Source organism: Lacerta agilis, chromosome 3 (assembly GCF_009819535.1).
Source record: "Lacerta agilis isolate rLacAgi1 chromosome 3, rLacAgi1.pri, whole genome shotgun sequence".
In the NCBI taxonomy this organism is placed as follows: Eukaryota; Metazoa; Chordata; class Lepidosauria; order Squamata; family Lacertidae; genus Lacerta; species Lacerta agilis.
This window is the reverse complement of record NC_046314.1, coordinates 89,157,515-89,184,842: the sequence shown is the minus strand read 5'-3', so window position 1 is coordinate 89,184,842 and position 27,328 is coordinate 89,157,515. Positions and strand designations below refer to the sequence as shown.

Genomic DNA, 27,328 nt, shown 5'->3' with positions numbered 1-27,328 from the left:
AGAAGCAGCAGCAGCCCCGGCCGAGCAGCGGATTGCTGGAAGCGGCTCTGGGTGGAGGTCCCTGGACGGGTCTGACGTAGCAGGCCGAGGAGAGGCGACGGGGCTGGGTCCGCAGAAGAGCCATGGGGAACACCGTGGCTCGGGAGGATTTCGAGTGGGTTTATACGGACCAGCCGCACGCGGACCGGCGCAAGGAGATCCTAAGTAAGTGCGCACTTTTGCCGCCGCCGCCGCCGCCTGCCGCTCCCCGGTCCCCTTTTGGTCTCGTCTTCCTCTCTCTCTTCCGTTTTGCTGCGATGCCTTTTTTTGGCGAAGGCGCTCGAGTCCTCCTCCTCCCCACTCCGTGTCTTGGCTCTCGACATAGCTGTCAATTTTTCCCTTTTTTTTTAAGGGAAATTCCCTTATTCCGAATAGGATTCCTCGCAAGAAAAGGGAAAAGTTGACAGCTATGGCTCAGCCTCTCGAGGAGGCCGGGCGTGGCGGGCAGACACCTCCCGGTCTCGCTCCTGGCCTCCGCCCTTGGCCCCCCGCATCGACGTCTCTTGCCCCCACCCCGCCGACGGCGCTCCCTCCTTTGAGTCTTGGGTGATGGGGAGAGTAGTTCGCAGGGCTGGAGGGGGGGAGAGAGCTCCCAACATCTGGAGATACGCAGTGCGTCACATCCGAAGGCCTTGCCCGGCCACCCGCTGCAGCACGTTCCCGCTTTCCTTTCCCTGCCTCTGGCACGCCGCTTTTTCTTTCTTCAATTTCGAAATCTGTCTCCCCATAATATGCGGGGCGGTGGTTCAAAGCGACCTTGGTTGGGGCTTCCCGCAGACTGGTTAACTGAGGACTTTGCCATGCCAGCTGGTGCTTTGTGGTAGCCAAACTGGGTTTGAAATGATGCTCGCATGGTTTTTGCCAACATGAAGTCTGATGGGATCTTTAGATAAAAGGAGGTATATAAATAGGAATACTGTAAATGCTGATGATTGTGGTTTTCAAATTTCTTACCGGCAGAGAACACTCCCCAGCTCCCCATCTTTGATTCTTACTTTTGGAGCTCTCATCTGTTTCCTGTTTCCAGGGTACATTCTAAGATGAGTTTTCGATGTGTAGGACTGGGTAGGCCTACTAGACCTAGATATTGGCTTGGCAAATGTGAGGGTAACTTGGAATGTCCAAACATTCTGTGGGTTGTGAGAGAAGATGAAAGAAAGGGACACAAAAGCTCATTCCAAGAACAAAAATTAGTTGGTCTCTAAGGTGCTACCTTTTGATTTTATATTTTGTTCATACTTTGCTGTTAGTGCTGCCCTCAGTGATGTGCTCCAAATATTCCCTAGACAAAATGGCTAAAATATACCCCCACACTGAAGGGGGTGGAAAGGACAAAATCTGCTTTTACTGTATAATAGAGTGTGGATTTAATTCCTTGATCAGCTACTAGCTTTTCAGTAGGCTGTCTCTCTGAAGGAATGGATGGCTGTAGTCTAGTTTGCAGGCACAATTTAAAATGGCCTGCCAACATTGCAAAAGGTTACTTTTGCCACTGGCATTCTGTAGCTGGATTTAGCCAAGTGAGTGAAGTTGCTCAACCATCTCAGTTTCTTGGTGGAGGGAATGTGTGGGAGACCCTCTAGCTGTATTTGGAAGCTCGGGTTTTAGGTTGATCATAAAGGTTTCTTTCACATGCTAAAATGCATCTCTGGGTTATTTGTGGGGCATAGCAATTCGTTCACACACACCCCATCACACTTGTGTGCTTAGGCCTCTTTTCTGATCATGGCATTTTTATAATTGCTGTTGTTTGCATATCTCAGTTTCTTGTGAGGGCGGAACGAACTTGAGAAACTCGTGGCCGAACTTGCCCTTGTGCCCAACACAATAACGCAGATAGAAATTGCTTGCCATGGGCCACCTGCCTGCCCGTGTACAAACCTATTATGCAACTGTGTATGCAAATATAAACTACAGCTTATTTTAGTAGCAGGGCAGTCCAATTTTTCATACCAAGGAGTACAGTGGTGCCCCGCTAGACGAAAATAATTCGTCCCGCGAAAATTTTCGTCTAGCGGGGTTTTCGTCTTGCGGAGCGGCAATGGGAGCCGCGCTCCGCAAAACGAAAAAAAAAAAAGACGAAATTTTTTCGTCTTGCGAGGCAGCCCCATAGACTTTTTCGTCTAGCGGGGCAGCCTCCCGCTAGACGAATGCTTTCGTCTAGCGAGTTTTTCGTCTAGCGAGGCATTCGTCTAGCGGGGTACCACTGTACTTTGACATGGAACCACTGCCTTGTCCTGTGCAGAGGATGTCCTCACACTGCCTTCGCAAAGCTGGCTAAGGGAGGCACTGGGTTTTGGGAATGAGGCACAAGGCTCTGGCAGGGTCCTGGGGCCCTCCCACCTCTTCCCCAAAGGTTAAAAAGTGCTAACTAGGCTTTGGGAAGGAGGTGGGACAGGAGGGCTCTAGGACCCTGCAAGAGCCCTTATGTCTCCTTCCCAAAGCCCTGCACCTTGCTTACCTGGTTTTGGGAAAGTGGGGGGGGGAGTAAAATGTTGCTGAGGCCTGCCATAAAAGCCACTTTGGACCACCCAGTTCTACTATGTCAGGCATGTCCAACAGGTAGATTGTGATCTACTGGTAGATCACTGGACGTCTGCGGTAGATCACTGGTAGATCATTGGCTCCCCTCAAAGAAGCTGAACAACTGTGACTCCCCTTAAAAAAGCTCAACATTTTACCTCCCCCCAGAAAAAACTCAACAACTTTGACCTGAACCCCCCAAAAGGGTAGATCACTGTCAGTTTTTAACTCTGTGAGTAGATCGTATTCTTTTGGGAGTTGGCCACCCCTGTACTATGTGAATTCAAGTCTTCTACAGAATCAGTATTTTTTTCTTGTGCAGGGTGGGTAGCCTCTGGGTTGCTTGTATCACTTTTGTTAGACACAGAGGGTGGTATGCAACTACATTTTACACACAGTGGACCTATTAAAATTAATGAACACAACTAAGCTAGGTCCATCAACTTCAATGGGTCTACTATTCAGGAAACTTAGTTTGAGTGCCACCTAGAGTGTGGAATTTAAATTGGTGCTGAGGAGATTGCTCTTGTTAGTGTAAGCCTCTTTTTTGCTTGCATGATGAAACAATCTCCCTACTCCTCCCCCTGTGTGCTGTTCTGTGGGCTCTCCTGAATCCCCCTCCCCAAACAGTTTGGAGGGAGGAGAGGAGAGAAAAGCCCTATGCTAGTGGGAGTTGTTGACCTGACTCTTGCCACAGCAACTGATGTCTTCAACATACTCATAAAGACCACTCCCAATAACTTCATGTAGATACTAAATAGTATTGGGGACAAAATACTGTCCTGTGACACAACTGCTTGCGGTGGACACACATATAATCTCCTAATGCCATTCTCTGAATCCTGCTCTGCAATGAGTGGAGCCAATGTGAAATTGTGCCCCAGCTCATGAAGATGATCCAAGAGAACAACATGGTCGCATAGCTGTCAAGTTTTGGATTTGAAAATAAGGGATCAGCACCCTCACCTGTCCGGGGGACAGTCCATGCTGTGGTAATCCCCCAGGCTACAAATTAATTTACACCAGGCTACACACCATCATCTTTCCCCACATTCATATGTGGGATTTGACTATACGTAAGAACAAAGTTTATGACCACTTGTAAAAAGCTGTCCTTACATACTTGTCTTTGGAAACCTCAAAGTAATTGTGGCGTTTCACCCCTAAAGGTTCTCCAAGGGTTAACATGGCAGGGAGGAGATTGAACAATGGGAGAGTGTGGGAGGATGGCAGTTAAAGAGGATAGAAAAGGCAGTTAGAGGTTGGAAGTTAGGCAGTTGAGTCAGAGTTAGAGGGGGATAGAGAGAGGGAGATAGAGCTAATGAGCAGAGCTAGAGCAGGTTGAATAATTAACAGGAGGCACTAGGGATAGTTATTGGAATACTAGGTAGAGAGTTGAAATATACTTATCTGAATAACCATACAGTTATATTAAACGTTTTACCGTCATCTGAAACCATTACGCCATCTGAAACCATTTACAATAAAGAAACTTATGTTTTATTTTTACCACAATCCGAATGTGAAGTGAGTTATTCATTGCCAGAGTGAATACTGGCTGGTGGCAGCGGATATACCATATGTCGTTGGGGCAGTTACCAATAGATCGTTAGACGTCCGGGGGTGCTGCTCAGGTCTGAGAGAGTGACCGCGACAGTAATAAATAAGAAATATGAAATCCCTATGCTGCTACATACTTCATCCACTAGCATCATTACTGCCAGATGCATGATTTTAATATAAAGGAAGCTTGCTTACCTCTTGCTATTTACAGCAAGAGAGGGGATGGTTTATACAAGAAGAATCCTGTCCCAAGGACAACATTATATTTTTCTGGTCACTTCTAGCTCTAACATTTCAATAAAACAGACACACAAAAGTTATGCACAAAAAACAGTTACATCACAGTTCATTTCCCTCCATTATGAGCCCCTGATCAAACATTTTCTCGCAAGCAGTTCAAGTCAAAAGACACTATGAAATCTTGCAACATGAAGTATTTATCACAAAATTTGGCTTCCCTTCCAGGTCAGAAAGCATTTCACTCTGCAATGCATACCAATCAGGAAATGGATCTAATTATTAGAAACCAGCTCATAATGGCAATGAAACCTAGCCCCACATATCCTTAAAATATAAAACCAATACAAAGCCAGATACAAACAATTGTATTAACAAATATGGAGGAATTGACCAATTACCTAGCTGCAACGAACACCTTCAAGAGCAGGGCTGTAGATGCCAAGGAGGTATCATAACCAGTCTATGTAATCATAGACAGGTGGTTCAAGGTTTCCCCAACTGCCTTTTCCGTTGTTGCTCATACCTTATAGGCATAGTATTTCACCTCACAATTCAAACACAAAATGGTCTCAGACACCTAAACCATCTCATCAGCCAGCTATAAATCTTCACCAAACCTTCTGCGTTGGATGCTTCTGATACAGTGGGAGAATGGCAGTTTTGTAGGCAGGGGCGTAGCAAGGGGGGGCGAGGGGGCGGGCCGACCCGGGTTCCATAATGGAGGGGGTGACAAATTACCAAGGAACAATTTTTTTGAAATTTTTTTTTTGATTTTTTTTTTTTAAAAATACCTGCTCTGAAGGTCTTATCTTACTATACAAGGGATTATATAGCTATATATGAAATTTCATGCATATCGGTTAATATCTTGACCCTCCTCCACCAAAATAGCTATTCACTTGGCTGTTTTCCTATGTCATAAAGGCTGAAATTTTAGTTCAGAGAATACTTTACTGTTCCCAACCCTAACCCTGTGGAAAGCCATCTAATTAGACTTTAATTTGATTTTGAGATGTTTTTAGGAGGTAATTTAATTATTGTTTGATTTTATACCAATGTTATGTATCTGATGTTAGCCACCCTGAGCCCGACTTCGGCCGGGGGGTGGGTGGGATATAAATAAAAGTTTTTATTATTATTACTTGTTATTATTCCTTTGTAAGAAAATATGAAATAATGTAAAACAATTTTTGCGGGGGGGGGGGGGGGAATCAATGGGGGGGGTTGACAAGAAATTTTCCACACCGGGTACCACCTGACCTTCCGATGCCTGGGGGGGGGAACAATTCCCCCCCCCGGGTACCAATTTACCTTGCTACGCCCCTGTTTGTAGGTGTCCATATTTAAGAGAACATTTTTTTTCTAAGGAGATTTGTGTGGGATGGAAGTATTGATCTTTCAGGAGTAGGGAAGCTTTATATGGAACAGCATGGGGGAAATTTGTGCAAATGGAATGTCGAGAACAGCGTGAGAAGCTTTAGTTGTGGTTGTGTGTATACTGTGGGGAGTGCATGTTGTGTCATGCTGTGGGAAGGAGACAGTGCCAGGGGGAGATGGTGCAATCTGTAGCTTACAGAGGTGGAATCTGTGAAGATCTCATTATCAATCATATTCAGGGAAGTGGAAAGAGGAAGCCAGCAGGCTGTTCCCCAGCAGGGAAAAAAACAAGTCCTCCTATCTGCTTGAGCAGCTGGTATTCCAAAGGCAGCTTCGCTCCCTTTCTCTCTTCCAAGAGTCACGCACTAGCCATAGGCAGGTACAGCCCACCTGTTCCAGAAGAAGGAGCAGTGGGAGGGAGACGTGCTATTGGCACCCACCTGCTGGTCCACGACTTGCCATGTCACAGTCTTGAGGAGAAATACCCCCCCTCAAATCTCTGTCCGCTGCCTCTTTATGGATGGGCACTAAGTGGGGTAGATGGGAGAGGATCTCCCATGTTCTCTATTATCTCTCTCACCTACTGAACACACACACCCAATTCACCTTAGGTGCTGTGGTCTGTGGATAGGAAGGATGTTTACCCAGATCCTTAGGATGAAATAGCTTGTGGATACAACTGAGAATGACGAGAGCCTCGCTCTTTGGGCAACCACCCCACACAGAAGGGGAGGGAGAAGGGCCATTGGGGCCGGGGGGGTGTTGAGGGGCCCTTGAACTGAAACGCAGGTGGTGGGCAAGGGGTGGTGGTGTGGCAGAGTAGGGAAGAGCAGTGCCTATTGCCCCCCAACCTCCCCTGGCGGCGAAGCATCTCCCATTGCAAAGGGCGGTTGAGATGGGGGCGGGGGGAGCTCCTGTACCTGAAATTGGGCGAGGTGCAGCCCCAAGAAAGGGGAGGATCCGGTCGGGGATGTGGCCCTTTCTCTCTCTCCGCCATTCTCCCTCTCCATGCAGGCGGGAGGCGAGGTGGAGGGAGATGCTGAGGTTGGCAGGCAGGCACGGCGGAGGGAGGGCTCAGCAGGGCAACCAGACAGTGATTATTTACCGGTGAGGAGGGCTGCAGCGGGTGGGTGGCGGGGAAGGGGGTGAGCGAGGTGCAGAAGGATCAGCAGGAGGAAGCCGGCCCCTACCCCGCCATGGGAGCTAGCTTGGAGGAAACTATGCGAGGTGGGGATTGGTGGTGGGGCATGAGGGGGGGAGGAGAGGCGGCAAAGGGGAAATAAATAAATACATACATTAGATGGCCTCTGCAGCACCACCCTCCGGCCATCGAGCCGCACTGCACCTCCCCCTTTCTCACTCACTCACTCACTCACTCACTTACTGCTGCTTTATTTAAACGCCCCCTCGGGCTGAAAACCTGGGATATATACGGGTTTTTCAGTCATCCGGGGGAGCAGCGGGAAACGCGTTTAGAAACGGGAGATTCCTGGCCAATATGGGATACTTGACAGCTCTGCATGGTCGATTGTATCAAAAGCCACTGAGAGATCAGCAGGGTTGCACTCCCCCTGTCCATCTCTCAAATACGGACCTCTGTCAGGACAACTAAGGCTGATTCCACCCCCAAACTCGGCCTGAACCATTATGGCAGTGATGCTGTTGTTGTGCCTGTACTTCATTCATGTGCATTTTACAGTAGACTGCAGAGTTGTACTAAAGCATCCTGTATTCAAACTTTTTTTAAAAAATATTTTTATTTTCCTCCTTAAACAATATATTTGACGGTACAATAACAAACACACAAATCTTTCTGCTCTGCCGAGCATGCAACTTCCCCCCTTCCCTTCAGTTGGTTTTCTGCTTTCAAGTCCAATCTCGCAATTTAGCTCTTTAACCTTGTTCACATTGTAGGATTTATTTCAATCCTGCTAGTGTCTTTAGATTTTTGCAATTGTTTGTGTCTTTGTATATATCTCTCTATTTTCTTTATATCTTCCTTCTCTTTCCTATACAAGTCTTTATAAAATTTCTGAAAGGTCTTTCTGATTTCTTTTGGATCCTCAATCACCATATCTGCTTCTCTTATTTTATTAATTGTATTTTGACTTCGACGTCTTTAATTGCCATGCTAATAATTTGCCAGTTTTATTAGCTGATTCAATTTTTTTTATTAATTTTATCTTCCACTCCACTTCTTGATTCACCATCATGGAAAACTCACTTTGCAACATCATAATATTTTGTTTTATTAGTTCATCTTTAGGCTTTATTGTTAACAATCTGTCATTCTCCATGAGGTGGGTCAGAATTTCCTCTTTCTCTTTTTTTGAAAACTCTTCTTTTGTATCAGAAAGCCTCTCTTTACTGCTTTACTTGCATCCCATACAGTCTCAATGCCAGTTCCTTTGTTTAAGTTCCACTTGAAGTAACCTGTTATTGTCTCTTTTGCTTTTTCCACTATTTTTTTGGTCATCGAACAGACTTACGTTCATTCTCTATCTAAAGGATGATTGTTCTTTTCCTTTTAACACCATATATAACGAATTATGATTCGCTAATGTCCTTGGGAGAATCTCAATTTTGGATACTCTTGGAATTAACTCCTTGGAAGGCCATATATAAACTATTCTTCCCGAACTTTGATTTGGTTCTGAGAAGAATGTAAACTGTTTTGTTGTAAGATTTTTAAGCCTCCAAACGTCTGTTAATCCAGAATTATCCACAAAATCAAAAAATGTTTTCGGTAACTTGCCTTCTTTTATGTCTTTCCTTTTTATTGATCTATCTAATTCCGGCATGACAACGCCATTGAGATCTCCCAATAAAATTATAAAATTATTTTCTGGTCCATAAAGTCAAGTAGTCTCTCGTCAAGTTCTTGTAAAAGTCTCCCTTTTTATTGTTAGGTGCATAAACTCCCACAATAACCAATTTTCGCCTTGCAGCATCATTTGGACTATCAACACTCTTCCTTCCTCGTCTTTGAAAATCAGTTTTGGATCGTATTTCTCCTTTATATACAAAACAAAACCACGTTTTTTATTTACATCTGAAGTTATAAAGTCTCTCCCCAATCTTTTATTAATCAGTACCTGTTTGTGTTTCCTCGCAATGTGTTTTTTGTAAACAAATTATATCCAAATTCCGTTTTGTCAAAATATGTTAAAATGTATTCCTTTTAATTTTGTTTTTGGGTCCGTTCATGTTCCAAGATAAAAGTTTCAATGGCATTTCCAGTGCTAATTAAGTCTATAAATAAAAATAAAGTTCAAGATTGGGGTTCTTTATTATTATCTTCTTCTTCTTCCTCCTCCTCCTCCTCCTCCTCCTCCTCCTCCTCCTCTCTTTTCTTCTCCTTTTCCTTCTGGTCCAAACCAGGTCTTGCCTTCTCAACTTTTCCCAATTCCTTGTCATATCTTCTAGTGAATTTCTCAAGTACCTGGGGATTGCTTAACTTGAATATTTTTTTTTTTTTTTTTATAAGAATTTATTGGCATTTTTCTATAACAAACATATACCCACACCCACACCTACAATAAACAAATGCAGAACAAATAAAACAAATACAAACAATGTCAAGCTTTCTTATTGCATCTTTCTAGAAAAAAAAAAAATTTCTAATTCCATATCTTGACTTTTGACTTCCCCTGCCTTTTCACCTTCGAGTTTGTATCCTTAATCTATTTTATAACCATTTCTCCTACAAAAAAAAACATTAACTACAATTGTATAATTACATTCAATTATATCTTCAACAGTTGCTAAAAATGCATCATCATAATAATACCTCACCATTTAATCTTCTAAATCCATAAACTTAATCCACTTAAATTCACTTTGCTTATACTCCACCTCATAAATCTTCTCAAATCATTCACATCTAATCTATCTCTTCTATCCTTAAGGTTGCTGCTAGTAACATAAAAACTTGAAATATCTCCTTTCATGTTCAAATAAGAAATATAACAAAAAGTTGTTGACAGTATTCACCCTCCAATTTCAATTTACCATATCAGGCTGCATAAAGTTTTACTTAATGCTTCACCCCACACCCCCTCTGTCCATTATTCTTCTCCTAATGGCATCAGCACTGAACTTCCATATCTCTTCCCTCTCCAAGCGTCCACAGATCCAGGCACAGTCCAAACCTCTCCTTGCCGCGAGTTCAGAGGTGTCCATCTCATCATCTCTCAGCTTCTTCGGTTCTTTGTAACATTCCTTTTCTTCTTGTAAATACCTTAATTCTCTGTCCCTGGCCCCCGAGCTCACACCTCGGGGACTGGATATACGAAATCTTAACGTCGCCTTGGGGCTGCCACCCCCAAAAAGCGAATTTCTTCTCCGAAGTAGCTCATTCATTTCACTCCATCTTTGCATCCATCCTCTCAACTCTTTGGCAAGGCTTTCTTCCAAAGTATCAAAAGTTTTGTAAGCCTCCTCTGTGGGCAATTGGTTCCATTTCAGACCCCCACACAAGACTTTGACTTTTCTATAAAGCAGTTCCACCTTCAATGCAGTGAGTCTCTGTTCGTCCGTTAGTCCAGAGTTCAGTGCCAGTTCAAGGACGAAACCCAGCATACTGGCAGAGGAGGAGGAAGTGGGTATCATATTTCTACTCCCCTCTTTGTTCGTCGCCATTTTCCTGAACTGGAGCGCAAATACCGCAACTTTAAAAGGAGATATTTTCCTCTAGTTAACTTCCCAAAAGAAAAGTTTGCCAGTCTCCTGTGTCAATTTTAAATACATTGTAACCAGTTCTGTAGCAGCAATCGGTCAAACTGGTTAGATTCTTGAGCTCGAAGGGAGGGAGGGCAGGCTGCCATTCTCCTTCCCCCCGGATCGTTCCAAAAGCACGATTTCTAATCAAATTCTTTACTCACGACCACCGGGTTCTTTTAGCTCCATTCTTCACAGGTAGAACTTGGACGCTCACCGCGGGCTCTGTCGCCGCATTTGCATCCCGGTTGGGGCATGTCCCCGAAGCCCGGCTCCGTTTGCCCTTCACCCCCACTCCCCCTTTACAGGGGGGGCAAGGGAAGGGTTCAGAGCCTCCGCGGGCGCAGCCGGGGAGCCCAGGGTGCGGGACGCTCTTCCCGCACCCCAACCGGAGCCGCGCGCTGCGGTAGCGCGGCTCCTAACCCCCGGGATGGACAAGGCGCTTCGGACCCGAAGCAGCCTTCGACCACCCGGCGATGGCGTCGCCGCCGGAAGTCCTTAACTTGAATATTTTGTCTTTATAATAAAAAGAAATTCCTTCTGGAAATTCCCATCTATGTAGGATCCCATTTTTCTTCAAAAGTCCAACCAATTGTTTATAGACATCTCCTTTTCCCCAAAATCTTGTAGGAATTTCTTTAAATATTATAATCACTTTCCCACCAATACATAATTTTTTAAAAATAGTTTATTCCAGGGTGGATTTGATTTAAATCAAACTGATTTAAATCAGTTTTCTACATAAAGACAAATTCTTGCTGGGATAAATCTAATATGCAAGTAGATGAAGATTTTTAGAATAACAACTTTTCATATTAGTTTCTTTTTATCCCCAGTTTAATAGGTTAATCATTCATATTTGGACAACTTTTCTGTTGTACTTAGGAAGGAGAAAAATAATCATTACCTTAATAATAACAATTTAAATAGATTTATTAGATCCATTCCACTCCAAACAATGAGAAAAATATTGTTTCTATTCTGTTCACAGAACTTCTTGAAACTTAACACTGAAGGGGTTGATTCTGTATTCATAGGTTTGTAGAACAATGGGATTAAGGTCTTTTTCTCAACTCTGTTCATGTTATAACATTTTTGCTGTGAAGAAGAGGCATGTGATCTCTGCTGAGTCAAATTCAGTTTTGAGAACTGCAAAAGTAAACCAAGCATCTGTGATAATATCTTGTAGGCAGAGAAACTGCCCAATAATCTTACAAAAACCTCTGGAAGAGCATAAATGACATTGTGAATGGATTAATGGAATTTATTTACCAAAAAATTAAACATATACAGCTTTATTCTACATAATTAAAAAACTAATATTTATTTCATGATTGAATAACCTTTGGATGGTAATATATTTCCCCCCAAAAAGCATTTTATTTAAAAAAAATATCCGATTTAAATCAAAAAAATCCAATTTTTTTATTTTTTTTAAAAAAAATCATTAATTTTTATCCACCCTGGTTTATTCTCAAGATTGCATTCCTTATATCCATCAAATTAAACATAACCAAACAATTCCCTGGAAATTTCTTTGCTTTTGCTGATTTGACCTTCATTCTAAATGCATTCACAATTATATATCCCACCTCTTCCTCCTTTAAATCTGGCCAAATCGCTAATTCCTTAATCAATTTGGCCCTTATATTTTCATTTGCTTCCTCCGGGATCCTTCTAAATTTCAAATTCAATTATTTCTGCTGCATCTCCAATAAAGCCATATTGTCCAACATATCTTGTTTTATTTAGCTCTGATACCCTCTCCTTTAACCCGTTCCATCTCCCTCTTTGTCTCTTTCAATTCCTTCTGAGTTCTTTTCATTTAATCTTCCAATGTCTTAGATCTTACTGACAAGTCTTTAACTTTGCCTGTTAATTCTCCTACTACTCCTTCAATTTTTAAAAAATCAAATGTCTTTAGAATCTCTAATAATTTTTCTCCATGTATTGTTCATTCTGCTTAAACTCCTTTATTTCCGCCATCAAGTTATCATCTTTAATTTCCTTCCCCTCTTTCCCTTCTCCCTGTCTAGATGGACGTCTCTCCCCTGGCGTGGCCACACCTTTCCCCTCCGCCATTGTAGCTGCTTTACACCAATTTAAACAAATTAAGATAGAATAATATATTTCAGACCACCAGGGGTCAAAATATCCAATGATCAATTTATCAAATGCAATTCAGTTATAAACCACCCGGTGGCATCAGTTCTCCCAATAGTTACTTTCGATTTCTTCGACTTAAGGGAAAATAGTTGTAATTCCACAGGGTAAGAAGACCAACAAATTCCACAGATCAGATTAAAATCCAAACCTCCTCCAAGTCAAGATACTAAAGAAATTCCAGGCATTTCCAACACATGAAAAAAATATATAAAGCAAATTGGCAAAATACTGTAGTCCCAGGGATACCCTTTGTAAACTTCAGCCACTTGTTGGCTTAATCCACAAATGCCTTATACCTCCGACAAAAGAGGGAGGTGAAAATCACACATACCCCAAAAATAAATTGCCAGGCCCACAAGGAAATAAATCCATCTTCTTAAAATCCAGAGAGGAAGAGCAGGGGGAGAGGGGGGAGAAACATACCAAACCCCAAATGAAATAAAGAAAAAAAAATAGCAAGTTGCAGAAGAGAGCAGAAGCTCCTGGTGCTGATGAGAAGGGGGAGTTTACAGCCTTCTCCCTCCCCTTCAAAAAAAATTAAATAAAATAAATGTTCTGGGCAATCGTAAATCTAAACTATGATAGTCTGTGTCAGGAAACCGCCCTCGCTGGAGCTGGAAGCGGTGCCGGGGCTTTTTCAGTATCGTGAACCCCCGTCTCCGCTGAGCAGCTTATCATCTTCCCCCAGTGGAGGAAGCGATCACTCTTCCAGTGGGGAGGGGGAGGGGGAGATGGAGGCAGGAAGTGGGAGCAGGGGCTGTGGCAGGGATGGAGAGCCTCTGCGCCAAGCGGGAAGAGGGGGAGAGGGACCCTTTCCGTCGCCCCGTTTTAGCAGGGAGGAAGGACGTAGAGGGGGGAGGCGGGGGTTCAGGATCCCGCGCCTTTTATGTTGGGCAAAAAACCGGAAACGGACATTACCGGACTCTGCAGAGGGATGAGCTGGATGTCTTTATTTTAGCTCCACTGTAAATATCTGCACAATAAAGAAATTAGTGTTTAGAAGTTCTGCGTTTGCCTGATTTCTCATGAGCAACCACTGAAACTCCTTACAGTCTGCTCCAAAAAAATAATAGTTTTAACGAGCTGTGGTTAGCAGTGTCTTGCCAATCTAAAATGGTTGAGTGTTGTGAACTAAAGTTCTTGTCGCTAACAAACAGTTCTCAAGCCAGGACAGGGGAAAAAATTCCCTCTTATCTCCGAAACATAAAGGATAGTAGTTATATAATTAGTCTCAGCCCCAGTGCTTTATACAAAGTATCTGAGGTCTATCTTGCACTTCTTTCCAATGGCTGTGGCTCGCTGGAAGTCCCATATGTATTCAAACTTTTAATATGTATAGAATCCAAATATAAAACTTGATTGTGGCATGATCTTCAAAGAGTATTTGTCTATTGACAGCAGTTATTGAAACTTTCTCTTTTTCCCTCAACAGGTCAACATCCAGAAATAAAAACTTTGATGAAACCGGACTACAACTTGATCTGGATAGTTATGCTGATGGTTCTTGCACAGCTACTTGCTGTTTATCTAGTTAAAGATTTGGAGTGGAAATGGGTTATATTTTGGTCATATGTGTTTGGCAGTTGTCTTGATCATTCCATGACTCTGGCTATTCATGAGATTGCCCACAACAGTGCCTTTGGCAATTGTAAACCTCTGTGGAATCGATGGTTTGGAATGTTTGCCAATCTCGCACTTGGCATCCCATACTCTGTATCCTTCAAGAGATATCACATGGATCACCATCGTTACCTTGGTGGTGAAGGAGTTGATGCGGACATTCCTCTTCCCATTGAAGGATGGTTTTTCTGTACCCGTTTTCGAAAATTCTTTTGGATTATTCTCCAGCCCCTATTCTATGCTATCCGGCCTCTTTTTATTAATCCCAAACCAATCTCTCGACTTGAAATCATGAATTTGTCCATTCAATTTCTCTTTGATGTTATGGTATACTATGTCTTTGGAGTAAAAGCACTTGTCTACCTGATAGCAGGAGCTTTGCTTGGGCTAGGCTTACACCCTATTTCAGGACACTTCATAGCTGAACATTACATGTTTTTAAAGGGACATGAAACATATTCCTACTATGGTCCGCTTAATAAGCTTACATTCAACGTTGGCTACCATAATGAACACCATGACTTCCCTAACGTTCCTGGAAAAAACCTTCCACTGGTGAGTACATTATAGTGTCCATTTACAACTAGCTACTTTCCTGGAGTGAAGCAACTCCCTTATAATTGAATGGATCGATATTATTCCACTTCTGTGTCGTGATTTGCTGATGTAGGTGCACTCTACGTCTGCAAATTTTAAATTTGCTCCTATGTGGGGTAAACTAGTTGTTAAGCAACTCCGTTTTAAATGAATGGATTGCTGGTATTCCACCACAATGTGGTGATTTACTGATGTAAGTAGGCAAATATATTAAGGCTGTGAATGTTGGTTAAAGTGGTTTATCACTTGATCCAAAGTATATTTTCAGACCAGTATTTAGAGTCACGGCAATAGGCTAAACACAATACCTTGTGTCAACTAGAATATCATATTACTTCAGACCAATGGTATATATTCAGATACTAGGACATTTAGGGAGGTTGTTAAGCTGCAGAGATGTGGCCATTGCTCCTAACGCTTAAAACTCAGATATAGCTGGATAGACTATTAATGTTGACTCCTTTGCACAGCCCCATAGCTGACCTTGAAGCATATCCTGTTACAGTGGTTCCGCAGGTTACAGACTCCACTAACCTAGAAATAGTACCTCGGGTTAAGAACTTTGCTTCAGGATGAGAACAGAAATCATGCGGCGGCAGTGGGAGGCCCCATTAGCTAAAGTGGTACCTCAGGTTAAGAACAGTTTCAGGTTAAGAACGGACCTTCAGAATGAATTAAGTTCTTAACCCGAGGTACCACTGTACTTCTACAAAATGGCCTTAGTGTTTGTTTAACCTGCTCCTCTTCAAAGGAAAGATACTTTTTGTACCTGCTACCTGACTAGGAAGTTATGCAGTGAATGAATGTTGGATATTGCATGTATGACCAGCACACTAAAGCTGCATTCTGTCTGTGCAAGTTTATTTCAAAGTTTTTTTTTTAAACCCCTCCTGTATTGGGTATATTAGTCATTTTCAGTAGAGAGTTGATTTGTCTTTGTTGTGCTTTAGGCATAAAAAGCGCTGTCAAGCGATTGGATCAAGAGTGGAAAACTGCTGACCCCCTGTATTTTGTGAGGTTGCAATTTCCATTCTGCCTCTGCAGGCATGACCAATGACTAGGGATGATGGGAACTGTAGTAAACCTGGAAGGCTTCCAATCCCTGCTTTAGACCTTTTAAAGTTGAAGAGGAATGTTCATTTAAAATTTGTAATACGTTTTAATCTAGTTTATATTAATCATTTATGTTTCTAAGTGGTGTGCATAAAAACAAGCCATAGAAAATGGGGCAATGAAAGAATAGAAGGTATCGTAAAACCTAATACTACAGTAAATGTGTGATGGAACAAGGAAGTCTTAGTTGTGGGCTGGCAGTTCAGCAGGAAAGACTACCTGTCTAATCTCAGTTGGCGTGGAGTTCCACAGCTTTGCACCTATCATGCTGAATGCACGGCTTCCAGTAGTTACAAGCTGTGCATCTGAGCTACAAGGGACCTCCAAAGATTGCAGAGGTCAAGCAAGGATATAAGGGATCAGGCAGTGTAGTTCTGTGGGTAGACTCATGTGCTTGGTATGGTAAAATGAGGTTGTCCAGCTGGCAAAACTTTTTTTCTAAATAACATTTTTTTTTAATTGCAGCTGAAGAAAATGGCCCCTGAATACTATGATCATCTGCCACAGTATAACTCCTGGGTAAAGGTGCTTTATGATTTTGTGATGGATGATACTATCAGCCCTTATTCGCGCATGAAAAGGCATTTAAAAGGTGAAGTGAAATTGGAGTGAAAAAAAATCCTCTGCCACCTCCAAGGACATAGACTCATGGAAGCTGGTACAAAGGTTTCGTTTGATCAGGATGTATTTGCTTTGTATCTTGACCTAGTCTGGACTATGAATATATATGGGTTACAATCTAGAACAAGATCTCTGAATTAAAATATTGCTGGAAATAGAACATTCCAAGCTATTTGCTTTATTTTGTATAATTAAAGTTTAAAATATAACTTGCTGTATGCACAATGCTAGTATTAATGTTACGTAATGTGTTTCAGTTGCTACTCACTCGAACATTGGATTGTTCTTCAGGCCATTAATGTACCAGTGGTGTATGCGCTTCTTGGTTATTTTGTACTTCCTGCCACAACTTTGGCTCCTCAATGTTTTGCTGACAAAACATTAATTTCCAAATTAAATTGCAGAATTGTTTTAGTTAGCGTAGATGCTTAAAAAAAATGGCTGGCTGCAACTCCTCCTAAATTGAGGTATGTCTTGGCCAATCCAAGTGCTAACCTAACTGATGGGTTTACAATTGCTGCTATAAAGTATATACCCATTAAATCATGCTAGTGTTTATGTAACTTCAAAATAGACAGAGATATGAATACCAACTTTTGACTGCCTATGCCCTACATTCATTAAGCTAAATTATCATTTCCTGCAGCAGGCCCATTTTCCCGAGTATAGCTCTGCATTCCCTCTTTTCTGCATCTGTACATAAGAGCTATGCCCTGCCTTCAAACTGATGCTTCTTTGCAAACAGACTAGATCTCCTGAAGTTTAGAAACAGAATAGTAGAGCCTACGTGTGTCCTGGTAATCTTCTTGTGCTCTCTTAGCTGGGGGAAGAACTGGAGTGTTGATTGTTGACAGCAGGTAGCAAGTTTATAAAAGGTATAAAACATTGACTGTGAGAATGCAAGTACCGATACTTCCTACAAAGGAGTATATGAAAGCTGTTGTTTTTGTTTTGTTTTTTAAACTCTTGGGCACTTGAATAAAGATGATATTAGTGAATTTATTTAACAAATGTGTGGAATGTTCTTGAGGAAAGCAAACCGTATGCTTCCTAGTCTCTGGGAAGCAGAGGATTTTCTCGTGATTATGCAATGTTTTTAAAGCTATGTCAATTATATAGGCAGCACATTTATGCAACTTATTGCTTCACATGCAGCAATAAACTTGGTGCACTGCAGTAAGGATCTTTTCATTGTCAAGGTCATTCATTGCTGGTGGATTAAAATACAGAGCCTGCGGTAGCTTCACTTGAGTCTTGCTTCAGCTCTTGCATCCAAGATTACCTAGCCTCCCTTTGTTTTAGTCATACTTGTAAAACCTGCAAGGTAAGGAACGTGCAATTTTTTAAGCAAACCTGCAAGCTTCTTCAAAATTATCCCCGCAGAGGAAACAGCTATTTTCCCTTTAGTTGTCACTATTTCTCCTTAGTTTGGCACATTTCCCAGAAAAAGGAAGCAAGTCAGTAAACCTGTGGCTCATTTGTGCTTCAGACTGCAAACGAGCTCCTTGCTGCTCCCGCATTCCCCAGATTCCTAAATATAGAAAAATAGAATGGCAGAGAGAGATCCAGGCCAGAATGCTACTCTTGCTTTTGTTGGAATAATATGAATCCTCATCTGGAGTCTAAAGAGGTGCAGTCTAAATTAGGTTACTACTACTTCTGTTAATGTGAGAACTACACTGTTGACCAGGAGTAAATTGTGGAGCACTTGTTTCAGTCATAATGTACAATGCAAATCTAAAGCAGTTAACAGATGTCAACCCATGGATCTAATGGGACTCTGTTTTCCCAACTATCAACTTCATCAAGCACCTACTCTTGCAGCCTACCAGAGAAACATAATGCTGTACCTTCCAGATGGTACTACAAGCTGCAATTGCAACTGGCTATTCCTCATCTGCAGGAGCACTTGAAAGCCAGCTGGATCAAAGAGGAAGTTGGAGCGCGTGATATATTTCAAGCAGAAACTGGATTTCAACAGAGTGCCTGGATACATTCTGCACACGTGACTTGTTTTGGAGAAACACATGCTGACTCTTAGTAACCACAGAATCCTTTTCTAAGTGCCCACAGACCAACTGCTTAATTATCTGTTCTAGGTATTAAAAGTCAACCTGACCACTCAGTAGTAGTAGTAGTAGTAGTTATTAATTAATTAAATTTATATATTACCCATCCACGAGTGGTTTACTATATAAAGTTGTTGGACGTGAACAGTTTGCTTGGGTCCTCCCCATGAGTCTCGCCCCACCAAGTTTCAGCAATGCCTGCTACTTCATATTTGCCACCCTGCATTAAGAATACAGGTTAATGTTCTTCAGATTAATCCCATGCTCTATGCGTTAGTATAGAGAAAATTGAAATAATGAGTCAGTCCCTCTAGCTGCTTCCTTACTGTTTCCCCCCCCTGCAAATGGGGAGAAGTCAAATGGGGAGGCCCTTTAGGTGTGATAATGCCCACAAGCCAGAAGTTTCCCTAATACTTCTTTTTCATATCCTGAAAGAAGGCATGGTTGATGAACTAGCTATGAGTATACACTGCAGAATTTTGATGCAGGTCACACCTGTTACCTATTACCACCTCTTTTTTGCTGAATGCATTTTACACAGGCGACAGAGCCAAGTTTTACCAGCAGGGTATGAGTAGTACAAGTTATGTCAAGATAGAAAAGTAAATGCTTAATGCATATGGAAACCTAGTCATGGGCTTTTACTCTCAATCCGGAGCTTTATGCTTACATCTGCAGTTAGTGAAAATGAAAGATGTATGGAACAGCTAATGGGCTTAAATTTCAATAGAATTTAGAAAGGCCATGAAGAATTAGCAGAACTTGGAAAAAGCAAATAGAGGAATGTGTGTGCGTGTGTGTGTGAGTGGCAGGGGAGGTCGAGAAGAATAGGGATAGTCAAGTTGAATGGTGAGAGAGGTATTAGGACAAGAACAAACTTAGTTGGTCTCTAAGGTGCTACTGGAAGGATTTTTTTAATTTTTTAATTTTATATTTTGTTTTGACTGACAGACCAACATGGACCTACCTGTATTAGGACAGTAAAGGAAATACTATGGCTAACCCCGCCCCCAGGCTCTGTGCCTACTGAATCCACCTCTGCTCATACCCTCAATGCACTTTGCCCTTTCTGTGTCCTTCCCGCCTTCATGCTGCCCCAGCACCTCTGGCACAGGAAAAAGGATAGCAAGTGCATTCTGGTACTCAATATCAATCTCCTTTGTTGCAATATAGGAATATATTCTTCAAAAATCCTCACAAAGTTCACTGACCAGGGGCTCTGATTTTGTGCACGCTTACTTGGAAGCCCCATTGCTTTCAGTGGAACTTACGTGCAAGTAAGCATGTGCAGAATTGGGCTAGATGAATTGCACCGATTCAAGGTTTCTGATAACACAATGCTGCAGTTGCAAGATAAGTCGGTCCCAAGGACACACTTCCTTCAGAGCTCATCTTCAAAGCCATATGACAAGAGAAGGTCCCAAGCTTGTGTATAAAAGAAATACTCATAAAAACATGTTACAGGTAGGTAGCCGTGTTGGTCTGCCATAGTAAAAAAAAATTAAAAAAAATCCTTCCAGTAGCACCTTAGAGACCAACTAAGTTTGTTCTTGGTATGAGCTTTCGTGTCATAAAAACCTGTGATTAAAATTAAAATAAAAAATACTGCTGCCTTCCCCAGCACTTCTAATATTGGATACCTTTAGCATATTCAGGAATCAAAAGTTTTGTGTCTCTCTTGTACGAAATGTTTACTTTTTTGTGCATGCAACATTAGTTGAGTAGTGCTGAAGCAGCAAAAATGAGGCAGCCATGCAAATGGAAATGTGAGGAGCAGTTCTTAAGTGTGGTGAAGGCTTGTTATGGAAGTATGAAAACTGAGGCAGGGAAGAAATAAAAGCAAGGGTCACTGTCCTCTGAAACTCAGCCACGCCTCTCATCATGTGCTCCCACTTTTCTGACTGAACCGAACCCTCTCCATGCCGCTTCAACTCTACGTTGCCGTTAAAAAAATAATATAACTACGGTAATTACAATTTGTACAGTATCGTGTTAATGACAATTCTTGATAATGCATAATAATTGTGAATACCGGCTAACGCAATTTAACACCTAATAATTGAAAAGACACCTAATAGTGTGAGGGAAGTCGGGGGAGGGGGGGACTGGGATTCATATATGCTTTGTGTGGTAATGATGATTTGTTTTGAATATAAAACTGTAAAATTTAATAAAAAGCATAAGAAAAGACACCTAATATTATTCACCTCAAAAATGTCAACTCTTGAAATGAAGCCACCCCAACTTTTTGCCTGGGAGGCAGAAAAATGAAAGGCAAGGCGACGAGGGCAAGAAGCGGGGGCACATCTTAAAACTCCCATTGCCTCCAGGCAGGGCTGCTAATAGGCTTCTGTGACGTCACCGTTCCCTGTAGCCAATGGTTTTTGGGACGTGGGGGCGGTGGGCGGGAAACCATCCTCTCATACCTGGCGAGCAGCGGCGGGAGCGAGTGTGTTGGAAACGGCGCTGGCTTGGAAGGTCGACGCCGCCGCCGGCGAGAAAAGAGCCATGGGGAACGCTGTGGCTCGAGAGGATTTCGAGTGGGTTTATACGGACCAGCCGCACGCGGACCGGCGCAAGGAGATCCTGAGTAAGCGCGCGCCTTCAGGCCCTCACTGCTCCTTGCGCTCTCCCCGCTGGCCTTTGGGGGTCTCGCCCCACTCGATGCCTCGGTTGGCGAAGGCGCTCTCGAGTCCCCTTCTCTCCCTGACCAGGAATGTGCACACATTAGCGCTGCCAGTGTACCCTGGACAAAATGGCTGAAGTAACATCCCCTCCCTGCTGAGGGTGGATGGGGCGACGTTTGCTTTTACTGTGTCATACAGTGGGGCTCTTAGTAAGAGTGCAAACTTGAATAAAATATTTTTTGGGGGGGGAGGGGGAGAGCCCTGCCCACATAGGGCACACTATTTGAATTGCAGTGTCCATCAACTTGGGGGGATGGACTCTCAAATATTTTATGGGGGGGGGGGCAAAGGGACCTCACCTCAGCCCAGGGCTGGATTTAGGTTTGATGTGGCCCTAAGCTACTGAAGGTAATGGGGTCCTTTATATGTCCAGCTGTCCTTTTTGTCAACAACAAATTGTCACTGTTTTTTGTGTTGAATATATGCTATATGGTAATTTATGGACCTAATAACTGTAGGTATCTAAAGCCATTTGCACATAACAAATAGGAGCCTACACAACACAAAACACTGTTGCTGTATTTAGGTTTTATTTTATTTGTTTTTTATCTTATATTTTGGAAATCTACATCCTTTTTTCCCTTTGCATTTTTGGCAGGCCCCCAAGAGAGTGGGGCCCTAAACTTGTTTAGCTTATCGGTAAATCCGGCACTGCCTCAGTCCTTAGGAGTTGGTTCCTTTGGCTCTTAGTTCCTTGGTCAGCAACTGGCTTTCTAGTAGGATCTCTTTCTGAAGCGAGGGACGGGTGTAGGCCAGTGTGTTGGGCACACTTCAAAATGGTTTGCCAACAATCTGCCACAGGTGTAGATTGGAGAGTTGGAAGGGGTTGCCAAGGATCATCTAGTCCAAGCCCCTGCAATGCAAGGTGTCATTTTATCTTATGAGCGACAGGAATTGGCTGAGTGGTTGAAGTTGCCCAGCCACCACCAGTTTCTTGGTGGAGTGGAAGTGTGGGAGACCCTGTAGCTGTGTTTGGAAGCTCAGCTTTCAAGTTGATCCTAGAGGCTTCTTTCTTTCACATGCTAAGATACTCTTAGTGAGCAGATGAGGTGCTAAAAGAGTGGAGTGGCCCTGGGCTTTTAGTTAAACAGCATGCTTCTAGTTACAGGTAGGCTGTAGATACCTACAGTTATTAGGTCCATAAATTACCATATAGCATATAGCATGCTTCTAGTCCTTGTGGCTGCTGAGAAGCATCAGTAGGGGATAATGATCAAGTTTTATGCTGACAAATGCCGTTCTCAATTACATGTCTCTTTCCATTTTATCCTCAAAATAAATTCAGAATCCTGATGTACAAACCTACCGGTAATAAGCAACTGAGTATACAAACTCAGTTTATTCTATACAGCATGTGAATTTGAGTCTTCTACAGCATCTTGACTTTATTTTTCTAGAGCTGAATAGAGAATCTCTAGGTTGCCTTCTACTTCTTGCTAGACACAGGGTGGTAGTCACCTACTTTTTACTAAGAGTGGACCTATTAACGAACATGAATAAGGCCCATTAATTTCAATGGGTCTATTCTTCATGAAATTTAGATCCACCCCATGGGCGGAATTCAAAGTAGCACTGAGATTGCTCTGTTAGTTCCATCAGGCAAGCAAAATGTGCTATCTCCCCTTTTTTCCTCCTGTGGTTCTTGTGACCTCCAGAGCCAATTTGGGGGAGGCAAAGGGGTAGGAGAGGGAGAGTCTTATAGCATTAGTATGACTAGTTACTGGATCACACTGCTGGAACTGTTTAATTGAATCTGGCCCAGAGAAAAGTTAAGAATTGAATGACCTCAAACTATATTAAAGCAGATCACCTTGGGATTGGCATGGTTTTCTGTGTCTGCTTAGTCGACCATGCTGACTTTCATGTAAAAGTTAAGTCTGTGGGAAGTCGGCATATCTGATGCCATATTTGTTCATGTTCTTAGTCAAAGGCAACTTGCTGGAATTGAAGCTTACTGAAATCATGGGAATAGATAGCATGGATTTCAGTGCTACTACTCTTGATCAGAATTATTAAAATCTCAATGGACAGAAGTAAATAATTTTTAGCACAAAGTCATGTTAGTGGGAATTGCCCACACACAGTTCCAGTCACCACTGGCAACATAAGGCCCAAATACCAGTAGTTCACTACTACAAACAATAAGACCTCAGTAATACAGTTCTGGATGTTGATATATACATACAGTTCGCACGCTTTGCAGATACAAGTAAGAAGTATTTCTGCTGCTCCAGCTATTCAAGATGCAACACAGACTCTGACTCACAGACAGATTCACTGACTGACTAATAAGCTGACATGCCTTAATCATTTATATTAGGCCATAGCCATAGCAACTGGCTTGTCTGACCATGTACCTCTTGGCTTATGGGGTGATTTATGCTCATGAAGGAAATTAACCCTTTCTTCCATGTTCAGTTCCTCCATGTTCCTTGGTTACAGTCCCAAAACTATATTTTAAAAATACCTGTTCTTGCATATAGCTCCTTAGTGAAGTAGATGTCAGCATGTAATTTAACTGACTATTTACTGCCTTCTAGACCTGTCTCAAAAAGAGCCTCGCACAGAGCATGTTACAGTAATCCAGTTATGAGTGGTAATCAAACTGTCCTTTTCCAGGAAAGGGCATAATTAGCGTAACTGCTTCATGTCATAGAGGCTACCTGAGTCTCCACTGACAGATGAATCTAAGAGCATCCCAAACTATCTACCTCTTCTTTCAGAGGATGTGTAACTCTCTCCAGAACTGCTAATTTCTCAAGATCCTATACCTGGAAGCAACTTACCCACAAATTCAATTTCAGTTGGTTTATCACTCAGCCCACCACCATCCAGAAATATCAAAACCTCTTCTGATTTGGATGTAACTGAGAAATAGAACTGCATGTCATCAACATACTCTTAATGACCACTCCTAATAGCTTAATGTAGATCTTAAATAGTACTGGGGACAAAAGCTGTCCTGTGACACAATGGCTTGTGGTGGACACACATATAATTTCCTAATGCCGTTCTCTGAATCCTGCTCTGCAATGAGTGGAGCCAATGTGAAATTGTGCCCCAGCTCATGAAGATGATCCAAGAGAACAACATGGTTGATTGTATCAATAGTCAGTGAGAGATCAACAGGGTCACAGTCTATCTCCCAAATATGTCTCTCTGTCAGGGGAACTAAGGATGATTCCATCCCAAACTGGGCCTGAACCATTATGGCGGTGGTGGTGGTGTGCCTGTACTTAATTCATGTGGATTTTACACTTGACTGCAGTGTTGCTCTAAAGCATCCTGTATGTATGTATGTATGTATGCATGCATGTAAACCTTTAACACGTATATGGGCATGTATAGAAAGTAGAATCCAAATATAGATTGTGGCATAATCTTCAAAGAGCATTTGTCTATTGACAGCAGTTATTTGAAACTTTCTCTCTCTTTTTCTCCTAACAGCTAAACACCCAGAAATAAAAACCTTGATGAAACCAGACTACAACTTGATCTGGATAGTTACACTGATGGTGCTTGCACAGCTAGTTGCTCTTTATCTAGTTAAAGATTTGGAGTGGAAATGGGTTATATTTTGGTCATATGTGTTTGGCAGTTGTCTTGATCATTCCATGACTCTGGCTATTCATGAGATTGCCCACAACAGTGCCTTTGGCAATTGTAAACCTCTGTGGAATCGATGGTTTGGAATGTTTGCCAATCTCGTATTTGGCATCCCATACTCTGTGTCCTTCAAGAGATATCACATGGATCACCATCGTTACCTTGGCGGTGAAGGAGTTGATGTGGACATTCCTCTTCCCATTGAAGGATGGTTTTTCTGTACTCGTTTTCGAAAGTTCCTTTGGGTTATTTTTCAGCACCTCCTCTTTGTTATCCGGCCTCTTTTTATTAATCCCAAACCAATCTCTCGACTTGAAATCATGAATTTGTCAATTCAATTTCTCTTTGATGTTATGGTATACTATGTCTTTGGAGTAAAAGCACTTGTCTACCTGATAACAGGAGCTGTGCTTGGGCTAGGCTTACACCCTATTTCAGGTCACTTCATAGCTGAACATTACATGTTTTTAAAGGGACATGAAACATATTCCTACTATGGTCCGCTTAATAAGCTTACATTCAACGTTGGCTACCATAATGAACACCATGACTTCCCTAATGTTCCTGGAAAAAACCTTCCACTGGTGAGTACATTATAGTGTCCATTTACTTTTTTGTTTGTTTGTTTCAGATGGGATTTTAATGGGCTTTGTAAAGCCAAAAACTCAGTACAGGAACTTCCTTATCCACTTCAAATACAATGCATGTTTCTTCCAGTAAAAAAAGGACAATATAAACAAACATTTTCAAGAACCTCTCAGAGCGTTCAGTTTTGATTTCTAGATTTACTTTTTACAGTAAAATAGCTTTTTACTAAACCAGCCTGAATAATTGAATTCTTTTACTAATACCAAGGTGGTTTGCATTTGTTGCCCTCCCTTACTATGCTAAGAATTAAAAAAAGGTATGCTCAGCTTCCAGCTGTTTAAAGTTGTAGGGCCCCATGTGTCATGTTAAAAGAAAACTTGGATTGAGAAAGCAAGAAAAATAAAACCGATTTCAAAAATGTTTAAAAACCACTCTTGAAAAAACCAACTCTTGAGCAAAGTCTAAACAGGCCATCTTGTAGAGGAAGCTTTCGGGCTGCATGTGACAAAAGCTAAATAATTAATAAATAATAATATTTATTATTTGTACCCTGCCCATCTGGCTGGATTTCCCCAGCCACTCTGGGCACCTTCCAACAAAAATCAGATACATTAAAATATCACACATTAAAAGCTTCCCTAAACAGGGCTGCTTTCAGATATGGGGGAAGATAAAAGTAGGTAACTAAACAAGATTCAGTGAAGCTCCAAAAATCTTTATAAATACGGCCAAAAAAATGGAACAAAAAAATACTAACTACCATAAAAGCAAAATAAAAAAATTCCTTCCAGTATTTTTATTTTATTTATTTTGATTTTGTTTCAACTATGGCAGACCAACACGGCTACCTACCTGTACCATAGAAGCAAACACTATCCTAAAATTCCTGCTGGAACAAGAGTGCCTGTCTAAACTCAATTGGGGTGGAATTCCCAGGTTTAGGCCCACCACACTAAATGCATGGCTAATAATAGTTAGGGGCTGTGCATCTGAGCTACGGGGAAGCATTGAAGATTTCAGTGATCAGGCCAGGATATAAGGGAGCAGATGGTGTAGTTCTGTGCCTAGACATGCATACAATTAGTTCCTAATTCTAACTGAGATGAAATTTCTCGCCACAACACTGGCTATTTAATGTTTAGGGACGCTTTTAATATCTGAAGGACTATTGTATTTTAAAATTTTGTTGGAAGCCGCCTAGAATGTCTGTGGAAACCCAGCCAGGGTATAATTAATTAATTAATTAATTAATTTCTGCTGACAAACTTTAATTTCTTTCTTTATTATAGCTGAAGAAAATGGCCTCTGAATACTACGATCATCTGCCACAGTATAACTCCTGGGCAAAAGTGCTTTATGACTTTGTGATGGATGACACTATCAGCCCCTATTCGCGAGTGAAAAGGCATTTAAAAGGTGAAGTGATACTGGAGTGAAAAAGAAACCCACTTCCGTAAACACCAAGAACAGCCTGGTAGCTCGTGGAAGGTTTTGTTTGATCAAGATGGATTTGCTTTGTATCTTCACCTGGTTTGAACTATATGAGGACAATCTAGAACAGGATCTCTGGAACGTTCTCATGTTCTTTTGCCATATAACTGTTTCATAATGTGTTTTAGTAGCTATTGCTGTAAAGTATATATCCAGTGAATAAGGCTAGTGTTTGTGTAATTTCAAAATAGACATGGATATGATCTCCTGCAGCAGGCTCATTTTCCAGAAAACAGATATGCATTCCCTCTTTTCTGCATCTGTACATAAGAGCTATGCCCTGCCATTAAATTGATGCTTCTTTGGAAA

General features: G+C 42.0%; 1 protein-coding gene across 2 annotated transcripts; it reads left to right on the top strand.

Moving 5' to 3' along the window:
- Positions 1 to 27,059, top strand: DEGS1 (delta 4-desaturase, sphingolipid 1). Of its 2 annotated transcripts, XM_033144691.1 has the most exons (4): positions 1 to 158; positions 21,192 to 21,237; positions 24,782 to 25,524; positions 26,818 to 27,059. In XM_033144691.1, the coding sequence occupies exons 1-4, from the start codon at positions 123 to 125 to the stop codon at positions 26,962 to 26,964; spliced, it is 972 nt and encodes a 323-aa protein (XP_033000582.1). In that variant the 5' UTR covers positions 1 to 122; the 3' UTR covers positions 26,965 to 27,059. The 2 variants fall into 2 exon arrangements, with proteins under 2 accessions (XP_033000582.1, XP_033000581.1); XM_033144690.1 differs by lacking the exons at positions 21,192 to 21,237; positions 24,782 to 25,524; positions 26,818 to 27,059 and adding exons at positions 14,060 to 14,802; positions 16,423 to 17,580 and having other exon boundaries at positions 8 to 204.
- Positions 27,060 to 27,328: the final 269 nt, after the last annotated feature.

Coding starts and splice junctions, on each gene's coding strand:
- DEGS1 (XM_033144691.1), top strand. CDS start 123: ATGGGGAACACCGTGGCTCGGGAGGATTTCGAGTGG. Junction 159..21,191: donor CTCGGGAGGATTTCGAGTGG/GTTTATACGGAC, acceptor GATTTCGAGTGG/GTTTATACGGACCAGCCGCA. Junction 25,525..26,817: donor CTGGAAAAAACCTTCCACTG/GTGAGTACATTA, acceptor TCTTTATTATAG/CTGAAGAAAATGGCCTCTGA.